The sequence below is a fragment of the Idiotropiscis lumnitzeri genome, chromosome 9 (genome assembly GCF_059441095.1).
Source record: "Idiotropiscis lumnitzeri isolate Australia: NSW breed Sydney's pygmy pipehorse chromosome 9, RoL_Ilum_1.0, whole genome shotgun sequence".
NCBI classification, from domain to species: Eukaryota; Metazoa; Chordata; class Actinopteri; order Syngnathiformes; family Syngnathidae; genus Idiotropiscis; species Idiotropiscis lumnitzeri.
In genome coordinates this window covers 22,992,667-23,017,984 of record NC_142399.1, presented here as the reverse complement: position 1 = coordinate 23,017,984, position 25,318 = coordinate 22,992,667, and the positions used below count along the sequence as shown (strand labels likewise).

At 41.3% G+C, this 25,318-nt stretch overlaps 2 protein-coding genes and 1 long non-coding RNA gene across 3 annotated transcripts in view; 2 read left to right on the top strand and 1 right to left on the bottom strand.

The window, feature by feature from the left end:
• The window catches only part of polr1c (RNA polymerase I and III subunit C), a 71,726-nt gene extending 69,365 nt beyond the window's left edge, over positions 1-2,361 (top strand). Inside the window, exon 8 of the mRNA XM_088304641.1 lies at positions 2,151-2,361. Within this exon, the coding sequence (XP_088160767.1) occupies positions 2,151-2,269 (119 nt within the window). The 3' untranslated portion in view covers positions 2,270-2,361. The remainder of the gene's footprint in view (positions 1-2,150) is intronic.
• A 4,455-nt stretch (positions 2,362-6,816) lies between these two features.
• Positions 6,817-10,524, top strand: LOC148331452 (uncharacterized). The gene is made up of 2 exons (XR_015845064.1): positions 6,817-7,126; positions 7,919-10,524. It is a non-coding gene; the product is annotated as an uncharacterized LOC148331452 (long non-coding RNA).
• A 287-nt stretch (positions 10,525-10,811) lies between these two features.
• Positions 10,812-25,318, bottom strand: part of ddx51 (DEAD (Asp-Glu-Ala-Asp) box polypeptide 51) — a 43,849-nt gene continuing 29,342 nt past the window's right edge. Inside the window, exons 12-16 of the mRNA XM_088304639.1 lie at positions 25,198-25,314; positions 21,377-21,478; positions 21,193-21,256; positions 13,904-14,038; positions 10,812-12,533 (exon numbers count right to left, since the gene is read on the bottom strand). Of these exons, the coding sequence (XP_088160765.1) occupies positions 12,510-12,533; positions 13,904-14,038; positions 21,193-21,256; positions 21,377-21,478; positions 25,198-25,314 (442 nt within the window). The 3' untranslated portion in view covers positions 10,812-12,509. The remainder of the gene's footprint in view (positions 12,534-13,903; positions 14,039-21,192; positions 21,257-21,376; positions 21,479-25,197; positions 25,315-25,318) is intronic.

The window sequence follows — 25,318 nt, the reverse complement described above, 5'->3', positions numbered from 1 at the left end:
TATTTGATTGTAGCTTTCTGGAATACAATAAATCTTTACATTTAGGCACTCCTGCAATCGTCACCCGTTTACTGTTACTGTTACTGTTGTTTGTGGCCCTCACAGGAAAAAGTTACTACACGTCTACACCATATTTGTGTTTCACTGCACTTTGCAGAGCTGGCATTATTGCTTTGGCGTGGCTGTTTTCGCGGTGGGTGTCAAATATTTTACTTTGTTTAGAGAGTAGTACATATTGCTGGGTTTTGCCTCAAAATAATTGTCACCAAAGAGATTTGTGCCATCCGTGATGCGCAGGAGCAGGTCGCTGGTAATAAACAGCTGCAGGAAGTCCACTGTTTGCTGCGTCACCTAGTGGTCGCAGTGAAAGTGATGTCTTTTGGCTGACAGCCTGAACCATCACTTGAAGACTTTAAGGTGCAGGGAGACTACCCACTTGTCACCGGGGTGAACCCCAATGTTTAGTCGCCAAGCCGGGGGACAATGAGTATGCCCACACCTGCCTCTCGCCTTCGGCAACTCCAGAGTGGAAGAGTGTCCAACCGCTGGTACCAGAGCCCAAGCTGTGTGTGGAGCCAGACTATGTGAAGTCGGAACTTCTCTGCCTCTTACACCAGCTCCTTCTCCTTTCCCGCCGGAGAGGTGACATTCCATGTCCCAATAGCTAGTTTCTGTAGCCGGGGGTCGGAGCGCCAAGGTCCCTGCCTCTTGCCGCTGCCCGGCTCACATAACACCGAGCCCCTTTGGCCCCTCCCACAAGTGGTGAGCCCTTGGGAAGAGGGATCCAGGTTGCCTCTTCGGCCACCCCCAGGCCTGGCTCCAGATGCACACTCTTCCATAACTCTTCTCCAACACTCCTCCCCCACTAAAATCTTCTTCTGCAGCGTGATCCTGACAGATCTCTTACACCATTGCCACCTCCTGGTCGAATTTTCATGCTTGCCAATGCAGACAAGGGTGATTCTCCGTCATCTCTGCGCTACGATGCAAAAAAAAAAAAGGCTAAGACTTATAGCTACGTCTTCGAGAGGCGGGGACTAAGATTTTGAACATGTTTATATAACGTTTTATGGATTGAATGAGGTGAAGTTGTCATAAACCAGTGCTTCTCAATTATTTTCTGTCACGCCCCCCCTACCAACAAGAAAATAATTTGCGCCCTCCCACCACCAATTTCTTTTACATTTTGTACGAATGTACATGTTCATTGTATATTGATGTTAGATTGTCAATAAAATGTTCCTTAGCAAAGCTAAATTTATCAGAAATATAATTTTGAGAACTATTATTGAGAGGAAACTCAATACAATATTGATATGACAAATATTTACTATACGTTTGACGTTGAACCTCTTCGTCATGGTGACGTCATCCATTTCTGCGTTCCGGTCTGAGAGCATCTGCTAAATTGCTAACGTAGCCGTCGTCTTATTTTATGTTTAGATACGCAATGGTTGCAATAAAACATTTCGGTTCATAGCTGCTGGCTCTCCGCCCAAACGCAGTTCGAGTCAGACTTCTGTTAAAAGTCAAGCATACATCGAAGCACTTAATACTCTGTAATTAATTTTAGCGATTAGCACGCTTAGCGCCGCCTCGTTCGCCGCCTCGTTTAGAACGCTTCTTGGATGCAGGGTCATATATTTGTCATTGCACAGCTCGTTGCTGCTGCTGTGCATGGACTTAGATATAGTACAAATAAAGCTCATACTGCTGCGGCGCAAGATAGCTTAGCAGCTAGTATTCAAGTAGCTTTACTTCCGGGACAACGAGCGACAGGGCAACGCTTTTTTTTTTTTTTTTTTTAATAAATCAGTACTGCGAGACCTACTGCGCGAACTAGGGGCATAAAGCACAGCTTTGACGATCTTAAATTTGCGTTGACTGAGATTGCAATTTCGGTTCCAAAACCATACATCGTTCAGCCGTACTACGGTGGGAAAAAAAAGCATGTTTCCCAGGTGCGATTCTGAGGGGGGCGCGCCCCCACTATTTGAGAACTGCTGCCTTAATCCATGATTATTTAGTGGAATACCCAACAGGCCCACACCTGCTTGGTTCATACATACAGTAGGTCACACTGCGAAATATTTGCTTTGCAATACTTTAATAGTAAATATGGAATATTGATTGAATGGTTTCATTTTCAGTTTCTGTGGAGTCAACTGGAATCTTGCCCCCAAATGTCCTTGTCACAGAAGGGATCAAAGTCCTCATGGCGAAGTGTCAGCGATTCCTTAATGTACTGGACTTTCCTGAGACGGAGTGAAATAATGTGACCGAGATCTATTACAATGACGCGGTGGGTCTTAGTGGAATTGTTTCAAACAGTGTTTCGTAATTAAACGTTTTTGAAAAACATTCTACATTGTGTTCATTTATGGTTTATGTACAAATGTAATGTATTTAATTATGAGGTATGTTCGATACAATGACTCTTAATTACTGATATAAAATTAGAATAAGACCTGGAACAACAACAGGGGAAAAATGTCAATTTCGAAATACTGTGTGACTGGGGTGGTGTATCAAAGATTGTGTTTTATATTTCCTTTGCCCCAAAGGAGGACACACTTTATCGAAATTTTGATATTGATGATAGTCCAAGCTTGCAGACAGAACAAAATCTACCTCATATTTCCCCAGAAGCATGCTTAGGTCTTCGTGACGTCAAAATACAAAATTTGTCATTTTTTGCTAAAAGCTGTGGCTGTGGCCACGAATATTTCATCAATAAACTGTAAGATAAGCTGAAGATCACAATAACTTCAAGTAACTTTATGTAAACAATTTGTGTATTTCTAATCATGTTTTTATACACTATTTGTATCAAAGATAATTGCTTTAACACACTTACGTTGTTATTTTAACACACACACAGACACAGTATCCTGATGATGTTTAGTTAAAGTAACCTTTACACTGTGAGTTGTGATTTTCTGCTTGCTGCAGTCCCTGATGATTAGTTATTGATGCTTTACTGTCTCCTGATGATTAGTTATTGATGTTTTTCCTGTTTCCCTGGAGACAGACCCCCATTGTCTGCTGAGGTATGAATTTTCTTCTAATAAAAAAGACAGAACGAAGAGTGAGAGCCAGAGGGCGTACGGGATTGAACTGGCAAGACGCCTGTTTCGCCTCCTGGCTCCCTCTCCCATTCTGAATGGCGCGAAACGAAAACTTTGCCTGGTTTATTTTGGTTTTCAGTCATATTTATGAAGTTATTTCAGTCTCAAAAAGGCGTCAGGGCATTTTAAACCTGACATAAACCAACGCTGATTTTGAGGCTTTAAACATGAATGAAAACTCACGATACTTTGCACACACATTAGGCCTGGCAAAATCATTTTATTAATTTCTTGTGCAAGTTTTAAAAAATGGCTCGCGATATCCATCCATTCATCTTCTGTACCGCTTCTCCTCACTAGGGTCGCAGGGGGTGCTGGAGCCTATCCCAGCTATCTTCGGGCAGTAGGCGGGGAACACCCTGAACTGGTTGCCAGCCAATTGCAGGGCACACAGAGACGAACAACCATCCGTGCTCACACTCATACCTAGGGGCAATTTAGAGTGTTCAATCGGCCTGCCATGCATGTTTTTGGAATGTGGGAGGAAACCCACGCAAGCACGGGGAGAACATGCAAACTCCACACAGGATAGCCGGAGCCGGGATCCCACGCCCGATGGTGTCTCTCACTGTGAGGCCATCGTACTAACCAGTCAGGCCACCGTGCCGCCCGGCTCGCGACCACCGCCTAGGAACTTTCAAAGCATTAGTCCCGGATTTACGTTTGACTTAGCTCTTTGAAAATTTCATGGAGTGTGTACTGGCCAAGACCTGCAAAAAAGTCTATTGGAACCAAATACTAAATATCACAAGATGTCGACTATTTTAAGTTTAGTTCAAAGTATGACGTCACTTTGACAATTAAAGCTGCTGTAACTTTAACCACACAATAATTTCTTGTAAAAATTTCTCACATTTGTTAAAGATGTGCTCTCATATATGTTGCTACTGTGTTGCCTGTATGTTTGTTACATAATATAATTTTTTTGCGTTGTATTAAAGCAGACACGTCCAAAGTCCGGCCCGTGGTCAAATTTCAAACGGCCCACAGCCTGTCATAAAATCAATAACGTCTGGCCCACAAGTAAGACTTAATACATTGGGCAGCAGTCCTGTTACCTGCACATGACGTAGCTTACACACTAAATGTTGTTCCTCATTTCCCCACTAGAGGTGGCCCGTACGAAACCTTGCCCCCAATTTTCTAAAATGGCGACAATCAACAAAAAAGGGAAAGTTGACTGCGAGGGCCAGCGCTTCAAGGATGCACTTGGTAAGAAAATGCTAAGCTTGCTTGGGTTGACGTATTTGTAAGAGCCGTGAGAGGACATGGCTAACAGACTCACTTACGAGACATCTTGCGCATCCATACCACTGCCTCTGAGCCAGATCTGGCATGTGTACTGCAGTCCAGATCTCAGTATCACCCATCACCTTAAAGCAGACACGTTATTTGTCATTTACAATAAGTCTCTGAATAAATTCTGTTTTTCTAAGATCAAAATCAGTCCTAAATTCAGGGAGGTTTTTCATCATCTCATTTATAGTTGCTAATGTCATATTTCAAATGAGCCATGCACTTGTTGACTATTACTTGCTCATCATTTCTGTTATTTAAAATTTCTGTGAATATTGAACTGCTACGGTGAGATTTTTTTGTTTCAAATGTAATTTGCACTCAAGAGTATAATTACTTCTGTAAAAGTGACGTTAAGTGAATATTCAATTGCATATGATATGCATATTTCAAATGAACCAAAATACATGCTTAAGAGCGCTGAAATTAAAATAAAAAAGCAAACATGAAACAGAACGGCTTGCTGAAATTTGTTTAAATATATTATTCTATGTAAAGAACGTCAACCAAGGTCGGTCCCCTACATTTTAACACACTAAATCTGGCCTCCTGTGAAAACAGTTTGGACTCCCCTGTTTTAAAGGCTTCGCTTATTCCACACTGTCAAACGAGACAGGTTGTGTGTAGTTATTCCTCCATCATTACAACGATTCTGGTTTGTTGATCCTGGAAATAGTCGGACACGATACTACTGCTGTGTAGTAACACGCCCAAGATCTGACTGAAGCCAGGACAAAAAGAGGAATTCTGGGACTTTACCACCAGCAATAAGTCATTACGTAGTGAGTCTGGTGAGCATAACTGCAAGTAAGCCAATGGCGAGCACAATGAGTCGGCCACTGACAAACGAGTGAGTAGACTCCTTTTTGACGAGGATGACTGATCAGTTAAAGGAGTGGCCAGAATTTGTCATTGCATTTGTGGTATATTTTGCTGTTGGTATGCGGGTCTGGCCCAGCTTCCCTCCGGACAGGTCGCCAAGCAAGGCTGCATTGGTGATGGAAAAAACTCCTGGGACACACCGGTGGGTGGAAAAAGATTTCATTGGAGTCAAATCAGCTGATGCCAGAAGTTCCTCAAAAGAAAGGTGGCCCTCTCTCGAGGTAGAAGATATAAATAACCAGTTCTCCCTTGTTGCATATGCATTCTCATCCTACTTGGCCTTACATGGCCAGACAAAACCCTCAAGATGAGAGCAGGTGTGGACGCCCCTTATGTTGCTTCTTGGCACTATTTCGGCTAAACCGGGACCTATTCCTGTATATTCATTCCTTGCAAAGTCAGGGACCTCTGTCAAAATCCCTGACCTGACATAAACTATGTTGAGGCCCAGTGGATATCGGGGCCGTAACTCATTGTATTTGGGGCTCAACATAAAACTATCCATTCACCCGACCAACAGTTGGGACTAACAGCTGCGCCATGGTAAAAGTAAAAGAGAAGAATTATTAGTTTCCACATATTAGAGGGTATGAAAATATACTGCACATTCTCTTTAAGACTTCTCAATACGAGCCAACCTAGACTGAATTGATACTGCTGAGGAAAATTCCCAATTAGACCGACAATTTGCATGATCTAATAAATCTCAATCAAATCTTTGGGATTAGGGGGGCAGTATAGATGGTAAACTGGGTGGAGATGGGTGCGGATGAAGTGAATCCTCATAGGCAGTATCAGCAGGTGAGCGTGGCAAGTCCTCATCTTTGCTTTGATGTCCCACATGGTTAGATGTATCAGACGGGGGGAGTGTGGTAACGAAAAATGTTGGAAACATGGCCACAGCCGAGTCTATCTTAAAAAAAAAAAAAGAACGACGACTCAGAAGGAATTAATGCAGCACAAAGTTCCAGATCATAACAACAAGACCCTTGTTTTTCGTGACAGGTTTCTGCTCAGGAAAAACACAAGTTCTCTAGCTATAAGGTGAAACGTGTATACAGTAAAGAAACACTTTATCTCAGAGAGTAAGGAGAGTCTGTCCAGTTGAAGTCATCACTGAAGACCTTGTTGGAAAGTGGTGCATTAGATAAGCCTTATCCTGGGATTATTGGAGATGTAGAAGAGGGTTTGTTTTCTCCTTACAAATCCATCCATCCATCCATTATCCGCCGCTTATCCGGGGTCGGGTCGCGGGGGCAGCAGCTTAACTCATTTACTCCCTTGGACGTATAAATACGTCTTTTAAAGCAATGGCGCCTTCTACCAAAGACGTATAAATACGTTTTTTTTTTTTTTTTTTTGCGTCATAGTGTACATAAGGGTCTGATGCAACCTCTGACTGAGAATCAGCCTTGTCCGCATTGTGAATCATGTAAAAATAACCCAGCAGGGGGCAGAGGTGCAGAAAATTCGCCTTGAATCTGCGCCAGAGGTACAAATGGGGGGGCGGGATCCTGGGGTAGACTTATAAGCGTGGAGAGCAGCGTGGGTAGCAGCAGCACTAGCAGCAGTCGCATTAGTAGCGTTAGTAATGAAATCCTCCAAGCAAATGACGATCGAGGAATGTTTTTTTGTAAAAAAAAGCTTCCTAAAAGCATCAAGGCTTTGGAGACGCTTTGGTTGAGAGGATGACGCTTCATCGTCGTCACAACAAAGAGGCGTCTAAAGAGGCTGCGCGTGCCTTGCGGCCTGCATCGCCTGCCTTCGGACAATAGCCAAAGCAGCCGAGAGTCCTCACCAGATCCCCAACGAACGAGGAGGTAAGCGCTCACAAGTTACCATTGAACATGTGGTTTTAGCCCTAATGCTTTTATTGTACATATCATGCATCTTGCGGACAGAAAATGTCGCGTCAATGTGCAGTTAGACGCGAGCTTGCTCGCTGACTTCCTCGTCCGGCCGCCTCTATTGCACAATTACACGCGAGCATAACTCCTCCCGAACAGGGAAATAAACGCTCGCAAGTTACAATTGAACACGCGGTTAGCCCTTATATCCACTTATTTTACATATCATGCATCTTGCGGGAAGAAAATGTTGCGTGAATGTGTAGTTAGACGCGAGCTTGCTCGCTGACTTCCTTGTCCGGCCGCCTCTATTGCACAATCACACGCGAGCATAAGTCCTCGCCGACGAGGAAGTAAACGCTCGCAAGTTACAATTGAACATGTGTTTAGCCATCATGCATCTATTGTACATATCACGCATCTTGCGCGCAGAATATGTCGCGTAAATGTGTAGTTAGACGCGAGCATAGGAAGTGAGCGAGCAAATGTGCGCTTCCAAGCAAGCATAACTCCTCCCGAACAGGGAAATAAACGCTCGCAAGTTACAATTGAACATGTGGTTAGCCCTTATATCCACTTATTTTACATATCATGCATCTTGCGGGAAGAATATGTTGCGTGAATGTGTAGTTAGACGCGAGCATAGCTCAACTCCGACTAGGAAGTATGCGAGCGAATGTGCACTTCAAGCAAGCGTGACTCCTCCCCGACGAGGAAGCAATACTGAATGGTGTAGTAATCATACAAACTTTCTACAATTCACAGATTGTGCATCCCGCGGCAAGAAGGTTCCTCCTCGTCTTGTTGGTGCAAAGAAAGGTAAATTATAATAAATATATATTTCCAATTGTTTATATTTACAGGTTGTGCATCAGGAAGCAGTGGTTCCGGGTGGCGTCACACACACTGGATGGCAACCGAGGAAAATCGAAAAAATGTTGTGTGCCCTTGCATCAAGGCAACTGTTTTATTTTATATCACACAAAAAAAAAGTATGTATGACACTGATGTATTTCATTTTTGTACATAGTTCAACAGTTCAGTCGTTTTCTGTTATGTGCAAATAAATTTATTTTGTTATCAAAAACATATTTTTTGTGCTTTTCTTTGGTATTTTATAGAAGGCATGCATTATTTAGATGTTAGAGGTGTCATAAAAGCCATAAATAATAGTGTCAAAGTTCAAATTATGGTCGAAATGCATCAGTTTACAAAAAGCTCATTTTCTCCGTTTTTTCCCCAGGGATTGGAGTTTTCATGAAATTTAGCTATTTTCAAATGGCGATTGCTCAAGAATGGAAAAAGATAGAAACAAACTTTTTTTTTCTGTTGAAAGAAGAGAGTCTCATCTTTCTTTTGGTGTGCTCCATGTGTCTATATAGCATTAGAATACAATATTCTGTGGGCCTTGCAATATTAGTCAAAACCCAGGAAAACGCTGGGATTGAGCGGGTTGCTCCAGTGAAAATGGCTGGTATTTAATGAGTTAAGCAGGGAAGCTCAGACTTCCCACTCCCCAGCCACATCTTCCAGCTCTGCCGGAGGGATGCCCAGGCGTTCCCAGGCCAGCCGGGAGACGTAGTCTCTCCAGCGTGTCCTGGGTCGTCATCTGGGCCTCCTGCCGGTGGGACATGCCCGGAACACCTCACCAGGGAGGCGTCCAGGAGGCATCCTAAACAGATGCCCGAGCCACCTCATCTGGCTCCTCTCTACGTGGAGGAGCAGCGGCTCGACACTGAGTCCCTCCCGGATGGCCGAGCTTCTCACCCTATCTCTAAGGGAGAGCCCAGACACCCTGCGGAGGAAACTCATTTCGGCCGCTTGTATCCGAGATCTTGTTCTTTCGGTCGCAACCCACAGCTCGTGACCAAAAACAAATATTTTGTTAAATTACATGTGTGAAAACGTTAAACCTTTTAGTCCTCCGTTTCCCATCTAGTAGATGGGAAGAGTAGATATCTAGAATATATACTGTAGCTGGCATATACTATGTTCTTATGTTATTCTCACCTCTCCAACAGCTGCCCAGGAGGTGAAGGTAATTCACGACATGAGGCAAAATTGAAAGTTCTGACCACAGAGTTAGTACGAGTTTGGTATTCCAGGGACAAGCTCACGGCCCGGTGCCAATTTGTAGCGGTGAGCGGCACAAATGAAAGAAAAAAAAAACCTTCAGTACTTCTCATGTGTTTAATAATCGAGGCTGAAAAATATTTCTTCTCTCCGTTATATTAATCTATGATGGACTCTTGATGCATGTCAAGATGCTCTTGCAATACATATAGCACCGTGTTTTTTGCAATAAAGGAACCCATCGTCATTATCAACAAGATTTCCTTCCTTTCCAATTTCTTTTTTATGCTGGTTAGGCAGTGAGTCTGCCTGGGGAGACTAGTAACCAAACTAAAATTTTGTTAAATTTATGTATTTAAAAAAAAACGTTTTTCATTCCAATTTAACTCTCGTATAGAAGACAAACCCACTGTTATTTCTTCAATGAAATATGCACTTGATGGACAGTTGACCTATTCAGCATGGACCCTGCATTTGTCCTAAGTGGGCTGAAATGAGCATTCGCAGCCCCTGATCACAGGACAAAGCGATGGATGGATGAATTAATGATTCATTAGTTAAGTGTAAGGGCGGCGCGGTGGTCGACTGGTTAGCACGATGGCCTCACGGTGAGACAGATGACCTTCCTGTGTGAAGTTTTGTCAGGTTTAAATGCCCTGAGACCGTTTGTGAGAGCTTACTGAAATGACCAAGGCCAGAAGGAACCAGGCAAGGTTGTTCATTTTTACCGTCCGACAGGGAGGGAGGAACAGAGAGCGAGCAGCTGACCTGCTCGCAGCTCCGTAGGACTCCCTGTCCTCCCGCCCTGCCGACTCCTCTTTTATTAGAGCCTGAAGCAGACTCATAACGAAACAGAAACTAGCTCATCATGGCTTACAACAAAATCAAGGAAATAGAAACTTAACTGTTAAAGAAGTTTAAGTTTTGTCATGTTATCAAGTTTCAAACTATGCTCACAGGTCAAATGAAGCTCAAGTGTCAAATGAAGTTCAAGTGAACTTGCTCCTTTTTGCGGTTAGAATTAGCAGAAGTGTCTGCGCTGGGAGAAGAACAGAAAACCGTTCAGCTTAAACCTAGCAGAAGTGTGAACCAAAAGATGTCTTGTAAGCTGAAACTGTTAGACTAAGCAGGAAGAGTGTGGGCGAGTGTGATGAAGTCAATGTTCAATTTTTCCATTCTGTATGAGTTGCATATTCAAATTGCTTACGCTATGATGCAAATAAAAACCATGCGGGGAGCAGGACGCTCCAGCTTCTCCTCTGACTGCAGGGGGCTGCTCCGCGTGTGATGAAAGACAATCGTGGCTGGTTGATTCATTTGTTCAGGCTTGTTTTGATAGAAACATCCTTAACATGAACTCATAACGAATGTTTAGATTAGACAACAAAAACTTAACTCTGAAGCAAAAGTGTAGGTGTGTGTGTGTGTGCAATCATTAATGCAATTAATGTATAAAAACATGATTAGAAATACACAAACTGATTATATAAGGTTACTTGAAGTTATGATCTTCAGCTTATCTGCATGTTCTCCCCATACCTGCGTGGGTTTCATCCCACATTCCAAAAACATGCATGGCAACACACACACAATACAACTTTATTTATAAAACGCATTTCACAACAGCTGGAGCTGTAACAGGTTGATTGGACACTCGAAATTGCCCCTGGGTCTTGGTGTGAGCGCAGAGGGTTTTTGGTCTTATGTGTGCCCTGCAATTGGCTGGCAACCAGTTCAGACTGCCCAAAGATAGCTGGGATCAGATAATGGATGCATAATAATAATAATAATAATAATATTCCCTTTATTAATAATAATGCCTTTATTAGTCCCACAATGGGGAAATTCGAGATTCGAACCCAGGCCTCCTGGGGAGACTGGGTCCTGAACGCGGCGCCTTAGACAACTCGGCCATCCTGGCAGCCAGGTGCATGGTTAAATGTATGTGTGCTTTAAGCAATGACTGCTGAAGTCAGTATGATCAACTTTCTACGTTTTCCAATGTAATGAAAAATAGCATTTAAAAGTATAAATTTAGGAAAATATATTAAATTATGTTCAAAATTCATTTAGACTGATTTTGATAAAACTATAAATACTCTGTAGGATGTGTAACTGAAAAAAAATAATTGGGTATTAGAATTCTTTTTATAGTACTGTAATTCTGCATTTCGGTAGTAACAGATTTTAGGATAAGACAGCTAGGAATGGTTAGAAAATGTAATTTGAAATTTGACTGTACTTTTACTCTGTATGTATCCCTAACGCGACATGAAGTTAGTAAATGTTTTTCTGAAATAATATACAAATTTCTCACATTTCCCAACTCTGAATTTGACCCAATTCGGTAGAATGGCCCTCATAATAAGGATTGAACTTAACTTCCTCTGGTTGCCATATCTGCAACCTATACCAACTATACAACAATCATCACCTTACAATTGTTACTTTATTCACCAAAAATATATATCGTAAATAATAAAACAAATTGTCTAAATTTAAATTGGTTCAGTCCATAGAAGCGCGCCACTAATTGCTATTTGGGTCAGAAAGTATGTCCAACTGAGGTGGCAGCATGCAGGTGAGCTTTTGATATGTGTGTAACCTAAGTGTCAAGTGTGCACCCTTGACACACAAAACAGTGATGAAATGAAAAACCTCAGGCATCAAAAGAAAATTGTTTCTTGACATGTTTGACTGATGGACATTTGTACAGGTCTGGCAGGAAACAGTTTAAATGGAACGTGGCTCCACAGGAACAAAACAAATGGCGCACGCTCATGTCAGCTGCTCCCTTCAGCCAAAGACAGTCAAGGAATGACGTATGTTCAACGGTACTTCGTCACAGGCTTTTTGCTAATAGTTTCGTGTAAACTTTGGCATCCCCTGACTTGGGTTTGTGTTTGAGTTTTGATTTTGTTTGAAAAACAATGAGTTAAGAATATCCTGTGAAGAGAGACCCCTTTATGGAAAAAATCTTTCCAACAGGCGAACATTTATTCAACACATTTAGCAGCATCCTGTTAAATTATGTATTAACCAATCATACATTATACTGTACGCTGATAACTGGTACACTGGTAATTTAGCAATCTATAATTTAAAATTGGAGCATGTCACAAAGCTTGTGTGGTATTCCCCATATGATAATTGGCAAAGCCATAATATGACTGATAGCTAATCAAATAAATTTAATCCACTAATTGTATTCTACCTTGTATTAGAATTGTAACAATACAAGACCATTATCCATTCACTATCAGTCAGCTCACAAAAGAGGGCATCATCTCTGGTTCGCGTTTTCCTCCTGCAAAAACAGAAAAGGCAGCATATTAGTGGCTTTTTCTCCCCATTGAGAAAATGTTGTTGTACAAGTATTCTCGAGTTTTCATCCCTTGACCTATGGGCTGAATGGTTTTCAATTATTAACATTGCTCCAACAAGTTTCTTCTCAACAGGTGGACCAAAAAACTGTGACCCAGTACTGACTTGAGCTGACCATATTTCTCTAGTACCGCTTACCACGACCATATGGCACATCGAGTTAAAGGGCGCTGTCTCAGTTGTGTGTGCTATTTCTGTATTTAACACAGACTGGGCGCATGCTAGCCTGCATTTTGAGAGCATAAAAGCCAATTATGTTTAATGTTATGTTAGTGACGTAACATTAGCAGTCCCACAGGGGCTAAAGCAGCGGAGGTGACAACCGAGCGAGCCATTTGTTGGAGACACTGATATTAACAGTGTAACAATATCAGGGAAGGGATGTCACTAGCCATCACACTCCTTACAGTCATGGTTTTAAACCAAAACCCAAACTATCACCAAACATCCACACAATGAAACAAAGAAATACAATTAACATGCATCTCTCATGCCACTCATATCCCCAAAAAGGAAAAAATAACACAAAACAAGTACAGCATTACACTTTTGGAGTCTATCAGCCTCCGTCAATCAGATGGCTGATTAGAGAGCTGTCGTGAGTGGTGTGCTTTGGGCAGGATGTGTGTTCTAACTGACTGTCTCAAGCCATCACTGACAGTAGTGTTCACAGAATTTATTTGTCACGGTCAATTCTGTGTCGCTTTGTAGTGACAGGCTTTCCGAGCAGGGGCTGCTAACACGCACTGTGAAATGCTCCAAAATAGTGAGGTGCGTTGATCAAGCAAATAGCACGTCTACAGATCTATGGATCTCAGACTATACACAAGGCGCTCTGCATTACAGGGCGCCTCGTGCGTTCTGGAGAATGTTTGGGACTTTAAAGTGCGCCTCATGTTCGTGAAAATACGGTAGCTACCTGCATGGGCTTCGTGTAAAATTCAGATTTTGTTTTGAAATTGTCCTTCTCATTTTAAAAGCACTAAATTGTCATAAAACATTGTACCTTGGAGTGTATAGCTGCCTTACAAAACCTCGAGAGCACTACATTTCTAAAGGTCAGATATGCTTTTAGGATGCCAGAATCTGTACAAACAGAATGGGAGACTATCTAGCTGCCTTCCTGTGACAAATCAACCAAATGAATGGGACTGTTTATTTGCATTTATAATTAATATATTGCTTCTTAAATTGTTTATCTTGGTTTACTTTTTTCCGGTGTGGAATTTGTTAAACCAATGTGTTGTACATTCACTCATTTGAAATGAAGCCGTTAACATTCGGTAATACTACCTTAATGAGAGCGGCAAGCTCCTGCAGTGTTTGTTCATATCGGCCTTCCATACTCTTCAGGTTTTCAGGTTTAATAATCTGCTTTTGGATATCCAGACTCCCTGCTTTAGTAACCATCTGGAGGAAGTTGTTCTCCTGAGGGGACAACAGAAACCTTGCTTCAGACAGTTGTGTGTTTAGGCAGAAAATTGTTCAAACAACTTATTGTGGTGGAGGGATTTGTGTGACCCAGTGATACTAGCAGATTAGTTTTCTGGGGACTTAAACCCCCCTGAGTGGGTTACCCAGAGCAAATGGGTCCTCGGTGATGGACCAGACAAAACATGGCTGAGAAAGCCACTACGACATGGCTGCCAGGATGGCCGAGTGGTCTAAGGCGCCGCGTTCAGGACCCAGTCTCCCCAGGAGGCCTGGGTTCGAATCTCGAATTTCCCCATTGTGGGACTAATAAAGGGAATATTATTATTATTATTATTATTATTATTATTACGATGGATAAAATTCTTGGACCTTGTTTTCAACTCGGGCCTTTCAATAAACTCCCAGATTTCTTTTACACAGCAAAATTGATTTCAGATCGTAATAAAATGACAATAACGTTCAAAATAATAGGCCTGCACGATATGCGGTTTAAACATTGCGATTCCGATGTGCGCATGCGCAATTGTCACGTCGTAGCACGTGCAATTTTTGTCTTTTTGTTTTTTTCTTAGAGCACGCAAAATTTGTTTTGCTTCATAGAAACAGCAAGCTACTGTATGCGCCACACAGCCTGTCTCGATCACTCCTTCCCTCCCGCCAGTCACTGGCCACTCCCCCACCCCTTCCATTCTCCTCGCTCCTACTGTGTGCGCTCTGAAAACAATAACAGGCATCATGGAAGGGACGACGGCGGCCAGAGATTTAGTCCCCAAAAAAAAATCGGTATCTGAAATATGGAAGTATTTCGGCTAGAAAAAGGACGGTTCAGAACAAAAAAACATTCTTTGCCGACAGTGCCTCACCATTGTTGCTGCAACTCGAGTTAACACCACAAACGTGTCCGAACATTTGAAACGTCATCACAAGACACTGTACGACCAGTTCAAATTAAGAAGTGGGACCAGAGGTGAAACTCCACTCAAAGAACAATTACAGACGCATTTGCCAGCATAACACCATACGATAAGAACTCCAAACTGCATCGTCAAATTACGGACGCAATAACTTTTCACCTGGCGAAAGACATGGCGCCACTCAACACCGTCACAAAAGAGGGTTTTAAAAAAAATGGTCCACACGCTCGACGAACGGTATGAAATGCCATCACGCACCTATTTTTCTCAAGTGGCCATCCCAGAATTGTATAATCAACAGAAGATGCGCACTGAAGATGAGCCGTTGCAAGCAGATAATTTTGCCGTTACAATGGACTTGTGGTCTATCCGGACAACAGCCCCATACATCAGTCTGACCGTCCACTTCATTAATACAAATTTTGAACTCAAAAGTCGCTGTTTGCAAACTGCATTTTTCCCGGATGTTCATACAAGTGAGAATATTGCAGCGGGACTGAGAAACGTTATGGCAGCTTGCAACCTGAACGAGAAACGTCCAGTCTGTATGACGACAGACAATGCTGCAAACATGGTGAGGGCAGCTGTCTTAAACGAGTGGACTAGGTTGCAGTGCTTTGGGCACAGGCTGCATCTTGCAGTGGGTAAGTTAATATTAATCATTGAATGGTTAGTATAACAATATGTATTTAATAATTGTAATAATAATCATTAAAATGTCTCATAGCTGGGCCAAACAAATCTCACTACATTTATAATAAGACATCACCTAAAAAGTAACTTGTTTTTAGACATTTTTAATTTAGGATGATAATGATAATTTTATTAGAAATAAGACAACTATTTGTGATAAGTCAAGAGTTTTTGCAGTGGAATAAAACAACGGAGTAGTTCAGCTTCAAAAGGACTTTTTTTCTATTGATTACTCATGCTATGGAAACTTGAGTACAGTACAATATTTTTTGTGTGTTTGTGACATGCCTGAGACAAAAAAAAAGTGCTAGCAGTAGCTATCCCCATCCATGACAGTGGATACCAAATGTGCATTGCATTTGGTCACCATTGTCACAAATGGGGGTATTTTATTTTTTTGTCTTAGGAAATGACAAATGCAAAAAATATTGTACTGTACTCAAGTCTCCATGGCATGAGTAATCAATCGAAAAAAGTCATTTTGAGGCAAAACTACTCATTTAATGTAAATGCATAATCCTAAAGATGATAATCGTGATGACGATAAGTCAGTAAATTTATAAATAAACTGATAACAGCAGAAATAATAATTTCTAATTTGTTTTGTCTTTTTTCCCCTTTAAGAATATGCAGTAAAAAAGAATGACAAGATTGACCATGCTACAGGTGTCTGCAATAAGATGGTGGGTCATTTCTCGCATAGTTGTAAGGCCAGAACTGCTTTTGAAAATGCCCAAAAGGAACTCAATCTGCCTTTACATTCCCTCATAACACAATGCCCAACAAGATGGGGCTCCAGACAGATGATGATCAGCAGGATCCTAGAGCAACAGAAGGCTTTTGCTCTGGTCCTGTCTCAGGACAAGAAGGCGCAGCATCTAGTCCCAACCTGGCAAGATATAGATGTCCTTGAATCTGTCAGTAAGTCACTGGGCCCACTTCTTGACTTCACAGATACCCTTTCAGGTGAAGACCACAGTGTCTCCGGTGTCAAGCCAATTATTCACCTCTTCAACACATCATTGCTGCAAGGCCAAGATGGGGACACAGATCTGACCAAGAAATTTAAAAGAGATGTTGCACTACATCAATGAGAAATATGAAGATGAAGCCACTCGTGAGCTGCTTGATATTGCATCTTATTTGGACCCCCGGTTCAAGATGGACTTCATCGATGCAGACAAAAAGAAAAATCAAGGCCAGAATGACCTCACAGCTGATTGCCCAGGAGACATCAAGCTGCAGCACTGAAGAGGATCCCACAGTTGCTGAATCACCTCAAGCAAAGAAAGTCAAGAGGTCCTTCGGAAGTTTATTCCAGTCATTAGAGAGCAGAGCGGAAGCAACAGGTGTCTCCTCTCTGACCCCAAGGGAGGCAGTGGAAGCAAAGGTAAACAACTACCTGCTAACACCTTGTATCGACTAAGATGAAGATGCACTTGCATGCTGGAAAACTTACCAAATAAACTTTCCACGAGTCGCCACGCTTGCCCGCAAGTATCTATGCATTCCTGCCACTAGCTCCCCATCAGAAAGGCTTTTTAGTACAAGTGGGAACATTGTCATTTGCCAATGGTCTTGTCTCAAGCCTGCAATGGTGGATAAACTGGTATTCTTGGCCCAAAACCTGTGAGACTGAGATGGGAATTGCTGAACTTGGAAGGAGGGTGCAGAATCGCAGACCGGTACACAACACAGCTGCCGGAATAGCTCTCCTCCTCCTCCTGTGACAGCTCTGCTCTGACTTTGATATGCTGTCAGAAAGGCAGATAATTTTGTGAGTCAAAATGATTTGGGTATAGAACAGCTGCTCATATTTTAATTCTTCATATTTAATATTTTTGTTTAAAGATATTTATAACTTTGCTGCTGTTTTACAGAGTTTTATTCACTGTTCTAGTTTTTGTGAACAACTCAGGGCACTAATGCACCTGCTCTTTTATTTTTTTAATACTTTTGTTGTAATTATTTTGAATTTTTCTAATTTACAACTTTGCTGCTGTTGTACAGAGGATTTTATCTCAGTGTTATATTTTTGTAAACAACTCAGGCGCTAGTACACCTGCTTTGTATTTTTTTAAATATTTTATAGGTTTTATATTTTCTTATATTTTTAAGTGACTCAAACAACTAGTGCACCTGCTCTTTTATTTATTTATTTTTTGTAAAATATCCAGTTCATATTTGCTGCTGTTTACATTGATGTGTGAAATACAATGTTAAATAATCTATTATGTGACAGAGACATAGGCTCCGTTATCCCTTTTATAGAGAGCAATCATCATTCACAGATCAACCCCTTAGTCTGGACTAAACAATATATGAATTAGGCCTGCACGATATGCCGTTTGAACATCATGATTGCGATGTGCACATGCGCAATATTTTTTATTTAGAACACAGAAACTTTTGTTTTGTTTCATAAAAGCAACACTCTACACTATGCTGTTGAGACTATGCAGACCGTCTTGCTCATGCCCCCTGCTAATTAGTCAACGCCCACCCTGCCCCACGCCTCCACTCACACGGCCAGTCTGCCCCGAAAACAGGAGGAGGGGAGGGCAGCAGAAGCGGCAATAGATTTAGTCACCTAAAAGAAAGTCAACATCCGAAATATGGAATTATTTTGGCCATAAAAAGGAATATACAACACATAAAAAAAACCTCTGCCGACAGTGCTTTGCCGTTGTTGCTGCAACACAAGGTCATAAAACAAACCTGTCCGACCATTTGAATGCTATTACGAGCCCCTTTATAACCAGTTCAGACTCATTAGTGGGACCCGATGTAAAACCATCTACTCAAAAAGCAATGACAGACGCCTTTATTCTAACACCTTTTGATAAGAAGTTCAAACAGCATCGACTAATCACGAATGCAATAACTTTTCACGGGGCGAAAACAAAAGTGAAAGCAACTCGACGCTGTCACGAAAAAGAGGTTTAAGAAAATTATCCGCACGCTCAACAAAAGGTATAAAATGCCGTGGCGCACGTATTTCTATCAAGTGGCCATCCCAGAGCTCTATAATAAACAAAGCAAAGTCTTCCCAAACAGAGCTATTTGAGTCATCAGGTGAAAATTTTTCTAGTTTCAATATTGCAATGTACATCGCAGCCTCCCCAAAACTTGCAATGTTATTTTTTTCCAATATCGTGCAGCCCTAATTCAAAACTTCGAGAACATGACCCTTTAAATGCAACACTTAACATTTTAATATTTGACAATTTAAAGGTGAAGTCAAGTGAAAAAAAAACTAACTAACTAACGAAGTTGAGCTGTGACTGGTCATTATGTCATTTTCAGTCAACAGCATGTGGCAAAATGGCCACCCCTTGAGATGGATAAAAACAGGCTGATTTTGCTTCTTAATTCATATTCTACAAAAACAATATCAATCACAATGCTGTTTTTAGACAAGTGGGATCTCATAGAAATTGTAAAAAACCTTTTTGACATGACTTTTCCTGACGGGGAGGAGACAGTATGTGAGGCTGTTAGGAGCATGACTCCCACCAAAACATGGAGGGAAGAGAGGGGGCGTGGCCATATCTCTTATTTTACAATACAACATTTATATATTTCTTCAAATAGTTACTTAGTTACTTACTAAGTTGTACAATACAATAGGCATATGTAACATCCCAAGACCTACAAAAAAAAGTCTCTGGAGCCCTACTATCAACTCAAAATAAAGTCAGCCATTTTTTATTTTCTTTCAAATTTTTCACAATTTTTGGCCCTTTATAGCGGTCATTTTCTATCAAAAGAGCTTTTTTTCCCCCAAAATTCAAATTATGATATGCTAGCACCCCACGTTGCCAGGGCTGCGATGGCTTTTTTTTAAACGACTCGCAGTTCAAGATATTATTTTCTTATCCTACTCTACGTAAATTTTGGTGAAGCGGTCATGATTTCATGATAATCTCAGGGGACGAGCCCAGATACACTGAAAAGACTAGGTCAATCATCCGCCTGGCCTGTGAACACAAACACCTAACCTTGTAAAAAGGCAGCGAGAGCAAAAAGTTAAGTTAGGTGGTACTTTATTGAAGTATTTGATATGCCAGGTTCCCTCTCATCATTGTCAGAGTCAGACTTGATGCAGTGTGCATCCTCAGAAATGATGCTGGCTTTTGGGAAAGCTTGAACAACAGTGCAAGCAGACACCTAAGCGTCCACAATCCATTCACAAATTGTGGCGTAACTCGCCCGGCGATGCCTCACAGTCTTGGTAAAGCTATGTTCGCCCTCTGTCATAAATAAAAAAATCACGCACATGCCACTCGCAACTTTACTTTAAATGCCCCCGTTTACACTGACGCTCAATGCGTGGTATTCGTCAAGCTACCCAAAATGATGGAAAGTTCTGAGGTAATTAGCTGCACTACTGTATACAGCATACCAGTACCAACTGGGGCTGTGCCTTTAGTGCGCTCTTGGAAGTGCACCCTTCCCCTTTTAACTGCCTTTCACCGTCCGCATGCTGTCCTCAGTCACGTCCGCCTTTCCTCTATATAAGCAGCGTGTCGACTGGAAATCCGCCTTGTCAGTCAAGCAGAGCGCTCTTCAATGTCACACGTTAACAGATTTTGGAACATGCGTGCCACGAATCATGCCACATTATAAGGTGCATCGTCCAATTTTAAGAATTTTAATTGTGCCTTATGGTAATGAAAATACAAAATTAATATGAACAGACTTATACAGCTATGAGTCTAAGTCTGTTCATATTCATTAGGTGTTCAAACTATTGATTAAAATAAGGGGCTTCCAGATAACATTTCAGGATGAACCTAAAATGTCCTCAACTTTTCAGTGCCGGTGTCCATTTCTTTCTTTCTTTCTTTCAGTACTTTTTGCACAACTTGTTCTTATAGAAGGAACTAAACGGAAAAAAAATCGCAAGTGTTAAATCCATGAATCGAACGATAAATTTGGTTGAAACAATGCTCTTCTGTGACTCTTCCAGTCTCCCTGTAGCTGACTGCACTTTGTGACGCTCTAAACCAGGGGTCTTCAACCCTGTTCCTCGAGGACAGGTGTCCTGCCCGTTTTCCACCTCTCCCTGGTGCAACACACCTGAGCCATCGTTATCTAGCTTCTGCAGACCTTGCTGATTATCTCATCATTTGAATCAGCTGTGTTGCAGCAGGGAGAGATGGAAAACCTGCAGGACACCGGCCCTCGAGGAGCAGGGTTGCGGACCCCTGCTCTAAACTCAATGGCTACTTCTCTCAGGGCATCCAGTTTGGGATCATACAATAAGGTTGTTAGGTGCTATCATGGTCTCAAAATGTGAACAGCATGAAGAAGAGGACTGTTAAAAGACCAATTGTAAATGAACCAGGAAATTTATTGGCGATAAATCAACCACTTGGTACGAATTTTGTCATGCAGCTCTTTGTTAAAGAACATCAGGGCATTCAAAAGTTTAGAAACAGTCAAATTGACTTAACCTAAAGGCTCAAATTTCACTCAAAAGACAAATATGGCTAACTTTTAGTGAGTAATGCACTAATTAATGTGTATGTGTTTGACCTGTACTCCAAGCAAAAAGGTGAAGGCCAGACCAGTTTTTCCAGCTCTTGCAGTTCTCCCAATTCTGAAACAAGAACCAGGAAACGGTTTACACCACCATTTATGGATGAAAAAACAATGATAAAGGATTACTTTGACAAAATTGTTATTAAACATCTTATTAATCATTTACATGAAAGCTTACCTGTGAATGTATGTCTTAATGTACTGTGGCGCATCATAGTTTACAACACATTTGACCCCAGGTATGTCAATGCCTCTGGCAGCTGCATCAGTGCTGATTAACCTTCAAATGCCAATGGAAGACGCATAGTTCCAAATTAGAATGTGTATATGCACAGTACCTCATGTGTTGATCAGAGAGTGTTTATGGTAGGCGGATACTGTTCTGATCTCATAGGAAATTCTTTAATCTATATATAATATATCTTTAAAAATGTTTGACGCTGGCCTGTGGCAATATATACAGTACATAGACTGAATTGCTAATAAAAGAAAAACCCACAATGGCCACAAAACTTGAATATGACAAAAGTAACAATGAATACAAACAAAAATGAAAATTAACCATAGAAAATCAGACATTGCTTTTGAATTATTATTATTATTGTTCAACAGAATTATATAAAAAAAAAACTCATGAAACAGGCCTGGACAAAAATAACGGTATCTTTAAATTGATATTTGGTTGCTTTTCGAGGCAACCGGTGCAATCAAACAATTTTTGTAACTTTCAATGAGTCTTCTGCACTTCTCAGCAGCTGTTTTTCCACACTCTTCATGAGCACACTGCTGTAGTTCTCTCAGTTCTGGAGGGTGCTTCCTCTCGAGAGCAAGTTTCAGCACCTTCCACAGATGTTCAATTGGATTTAGCAGTTGTGAGCACGTCAATCCAACAGTCATCATGCCGAAATTATTTCAGGTCGGCCCAGTCCATACGAGTCTTCGCCGACAGCCAATTGGCGTTGAGAACATACTTAGCAATACTATGTCACTCTTAGGCGCCGCTCAAACAGAGGTGCAGCAAAATAAAAAAATAATGAGACGTGTGTATAACTTTTGGTCCCACAGACCGCAATGACATTGTCCCATATTGTTTGAATTTCACCAATCACCACGCTGTGTGTGTCCGTTGTTTTTATTTTATTTTTCTTTATTTGACTGTGTCTAGTTGTGCGGCGCCTGCATGTAACATACTAAGGGCGTTCTCGATACCAATTGGCTTTCGCCGACAAGGGATTGACTGGGCCCATGTAGGCAGCCTAAAAATTAAATGCTAATTGATGGATTGGCGTTCCCACCACTGTTAGGTGTTTTTAGCGGAGTGTTTTGGGGCATTAACCGGGTGCACAGTGTCATTTTTGGCAGGCATTGTAGATTTAGTCCTAGTCATTTGGACGAAAATGCTGATTAGCTTTCGTCACATTTAATCGTTCCTATTCATGATCGTTTTAGTCGAGTTTTAGTTGACGAAAACTCAAAAAGGTTTGTCTTGTTTTTGTAAATTTATTAAAGGTTTTAGTCTGTTTTAGTTAAAAACAGGCATACGAGGTTCCCACCCAATAGCGAAGACTTTTTGAACGACTACTAGGATTATGCGTTACAAACAGATAAAAGTGGTAACAGTGGAATCAATGCTCATTGTTTCAAAATAAGCCGAGCACCAGAACATTTCATTTGACAACTGTAGCAGCTTTATTTCACTTAAAGTAACATAAAGTAAAAAGGTTTTAACAACATAGACTTGTATTAGACTTGTTCGAATACAGTAGCACAAGTACAAACTCTAGCAAACAAGTCTTGTTTACTTGTAACAGCTTGCTGTTATCAGAACCAAGTAGCCTACCGAGTGTCACTGTCGCCATGGTCCGTCAAAGGAAACCGTGTCAGTGTGTGTGAGCAGAGACAAATGACCGCAGACGTGTTCGTGTTTTGTTGTGCCGGTGTGTGCGCCAGTGTGTGCAACGGTGAGTGCCGCGCATGCACCCTTGCGTGTTGTCCCGGTGGTGGGCGTGCCCAAACGAGGATAGATTACCCCAGCATTGCAATTATTGAGAGACAGATTAGATGTACAATGAGAAGTGATGTCATCAATTTTGAAAGTCTAACGGACCACACGCTAACAATTTCGTCTTGTCAACAAAAATTCATGTACGTCACATGTTTTCGTCGTCAAAGAGTCACGCTTGGCTCTTCATCGTCTCATTATTGTCATGGAAAAAAATATCATCATTGTCGTTCACGAAAACAACACTGCTGGTGCAGGATTGATGATCTGCAACTGAGACCAAGCTTTCTGACACTGCGGTCAGCACATTTCTCTCTGGCATACCTTTATATGAAGTCTTGAGATATCATTGGACGCTGCACAGATTTAAGACAATATGTGCCAGTGCAGCAAAGCAGGAGCAGAATTTAACAGAGACTCCTCCATGTTTCAAAGTCAGGACAGTGTTTCTTTTCTTGGCATGCTTAATTTTTGCATCCATAAACATAGAGCTTATGTGCCCAGCCAAAATGTTCCAGTTTTTTCCCCATGTGTCCATTGCAAATTGTCACAGAAGCATTGTGGATTGGCGACATACAGTTAGGAAAAATCAATTTTCTCTTTGTTTAATGATTTGTCTTGCTATTTTAAGATTTATTTTCAACAGTGGAGTCCTCCTTGGTCATCTCCCGTTAAGCCACTCAAACAATGACAGTTGGTGTGATCTGACACCAATGTACCTTGAGCTTGGAGTTAACTTTTAAGATCTTTGGCGGTTGCTCTGGGCTGTTGTGTAACCATTTGTCAGCAATATTCCCCCTGCCACCATGTCCCAGGAGGTTGGCTGCAGTCCCGAGGATATTACATTACTGAACATGTGTAGCTGGAGTGACAGGAAAATCAAGCTGCTTGGAGATGGTCTTGTATTCTTTACCTTCAATGGACTTGTCTGTAATTTTCTTTCAAATCTCTTGAGTAAACTCTCTTCTTTGCTATGGTAACCACCTTCCTACATGAGGGCAACTCAACATAATTCAGGATTTTTACACGAAATACAGTCGTCATGACCGGGGATATTGCAGTTAACCCTTTTGCAGTTTGAGGAAGGCACACAGTCAATGTGTAGTCTAAGTAAAAAGACATATGAGCCGTTTAAATTATTTTTTTTCCATTAACAACACTAAGGATACCATCAACATTGTTGTGTTCTAGTTTGTACATTGTCATCCTTATTCAAAAACTAATTAAGCAAACACGGATTTCACTGCAATGTTTAACTATTGCTCTGTGAGAGAATTTGCTTTACTGGACCCAGCAGTACATGAAAATATTACTAGTAGATTAAAAGGAGAAACAAGACTTGTTAAAGAAAGAGAGCCCAGAACTGAAAACTATATTAATTATATTAGGGTCACAAAGTTTTACGAGTGACCTGCTCCAAAGACGATTATTTATTTTAAGGTAATATAGGGGGTAATCCCACCCATTAGATCAGGCAAGGGAACTCCGGTTCCTGGAGGGTCGTATCCTGCTTGTTTTAGACCTCACCCTACTCCCAACATCTGATTCAAATTGTTGACATGCTGATCATTTGAATCAGGTGGTTTTGGAGTAGGGAGAGATCTAAAACAAGCAGGATAAGACTCCAGGAACCAGGGTTCCCTGCCCCCTGCATTATATCATAGTCATACCAATATTTACGTTGATGAAAAACTACCCATTACTTGTGCACATCCAAACACTTTATGCCGCCATCATGTTATGGCGCCATATTCGCCATTTGTTTTTGAGCATAATTACACAAATAGATGAACCGCTCTTTAAGGCAATTAGGATTACTAACATATCATTTCAGAATACAATGACTTACATACATTTCATTTTGTGAATAAGCATAGTGAATATCATAGACAGAAACCTTCAAAATTAATTTTGAAGGAGTACTAAGGCGTCTAGACTAAATGTGGTCATGATGTTTTAAACTCATACTGATTGTGATATGGATGGTGCATTCTTACAGGTGAATCTTTCCTTGTTCAAATTCCTTTAGCCTCTTCTTTCTTTCTCTGGGAGATAGTCTAGAGGAGAACTCTGCTACTTGAACGCCACCAAAGAGCCGTATCAGCAGGTAAAGTCTGA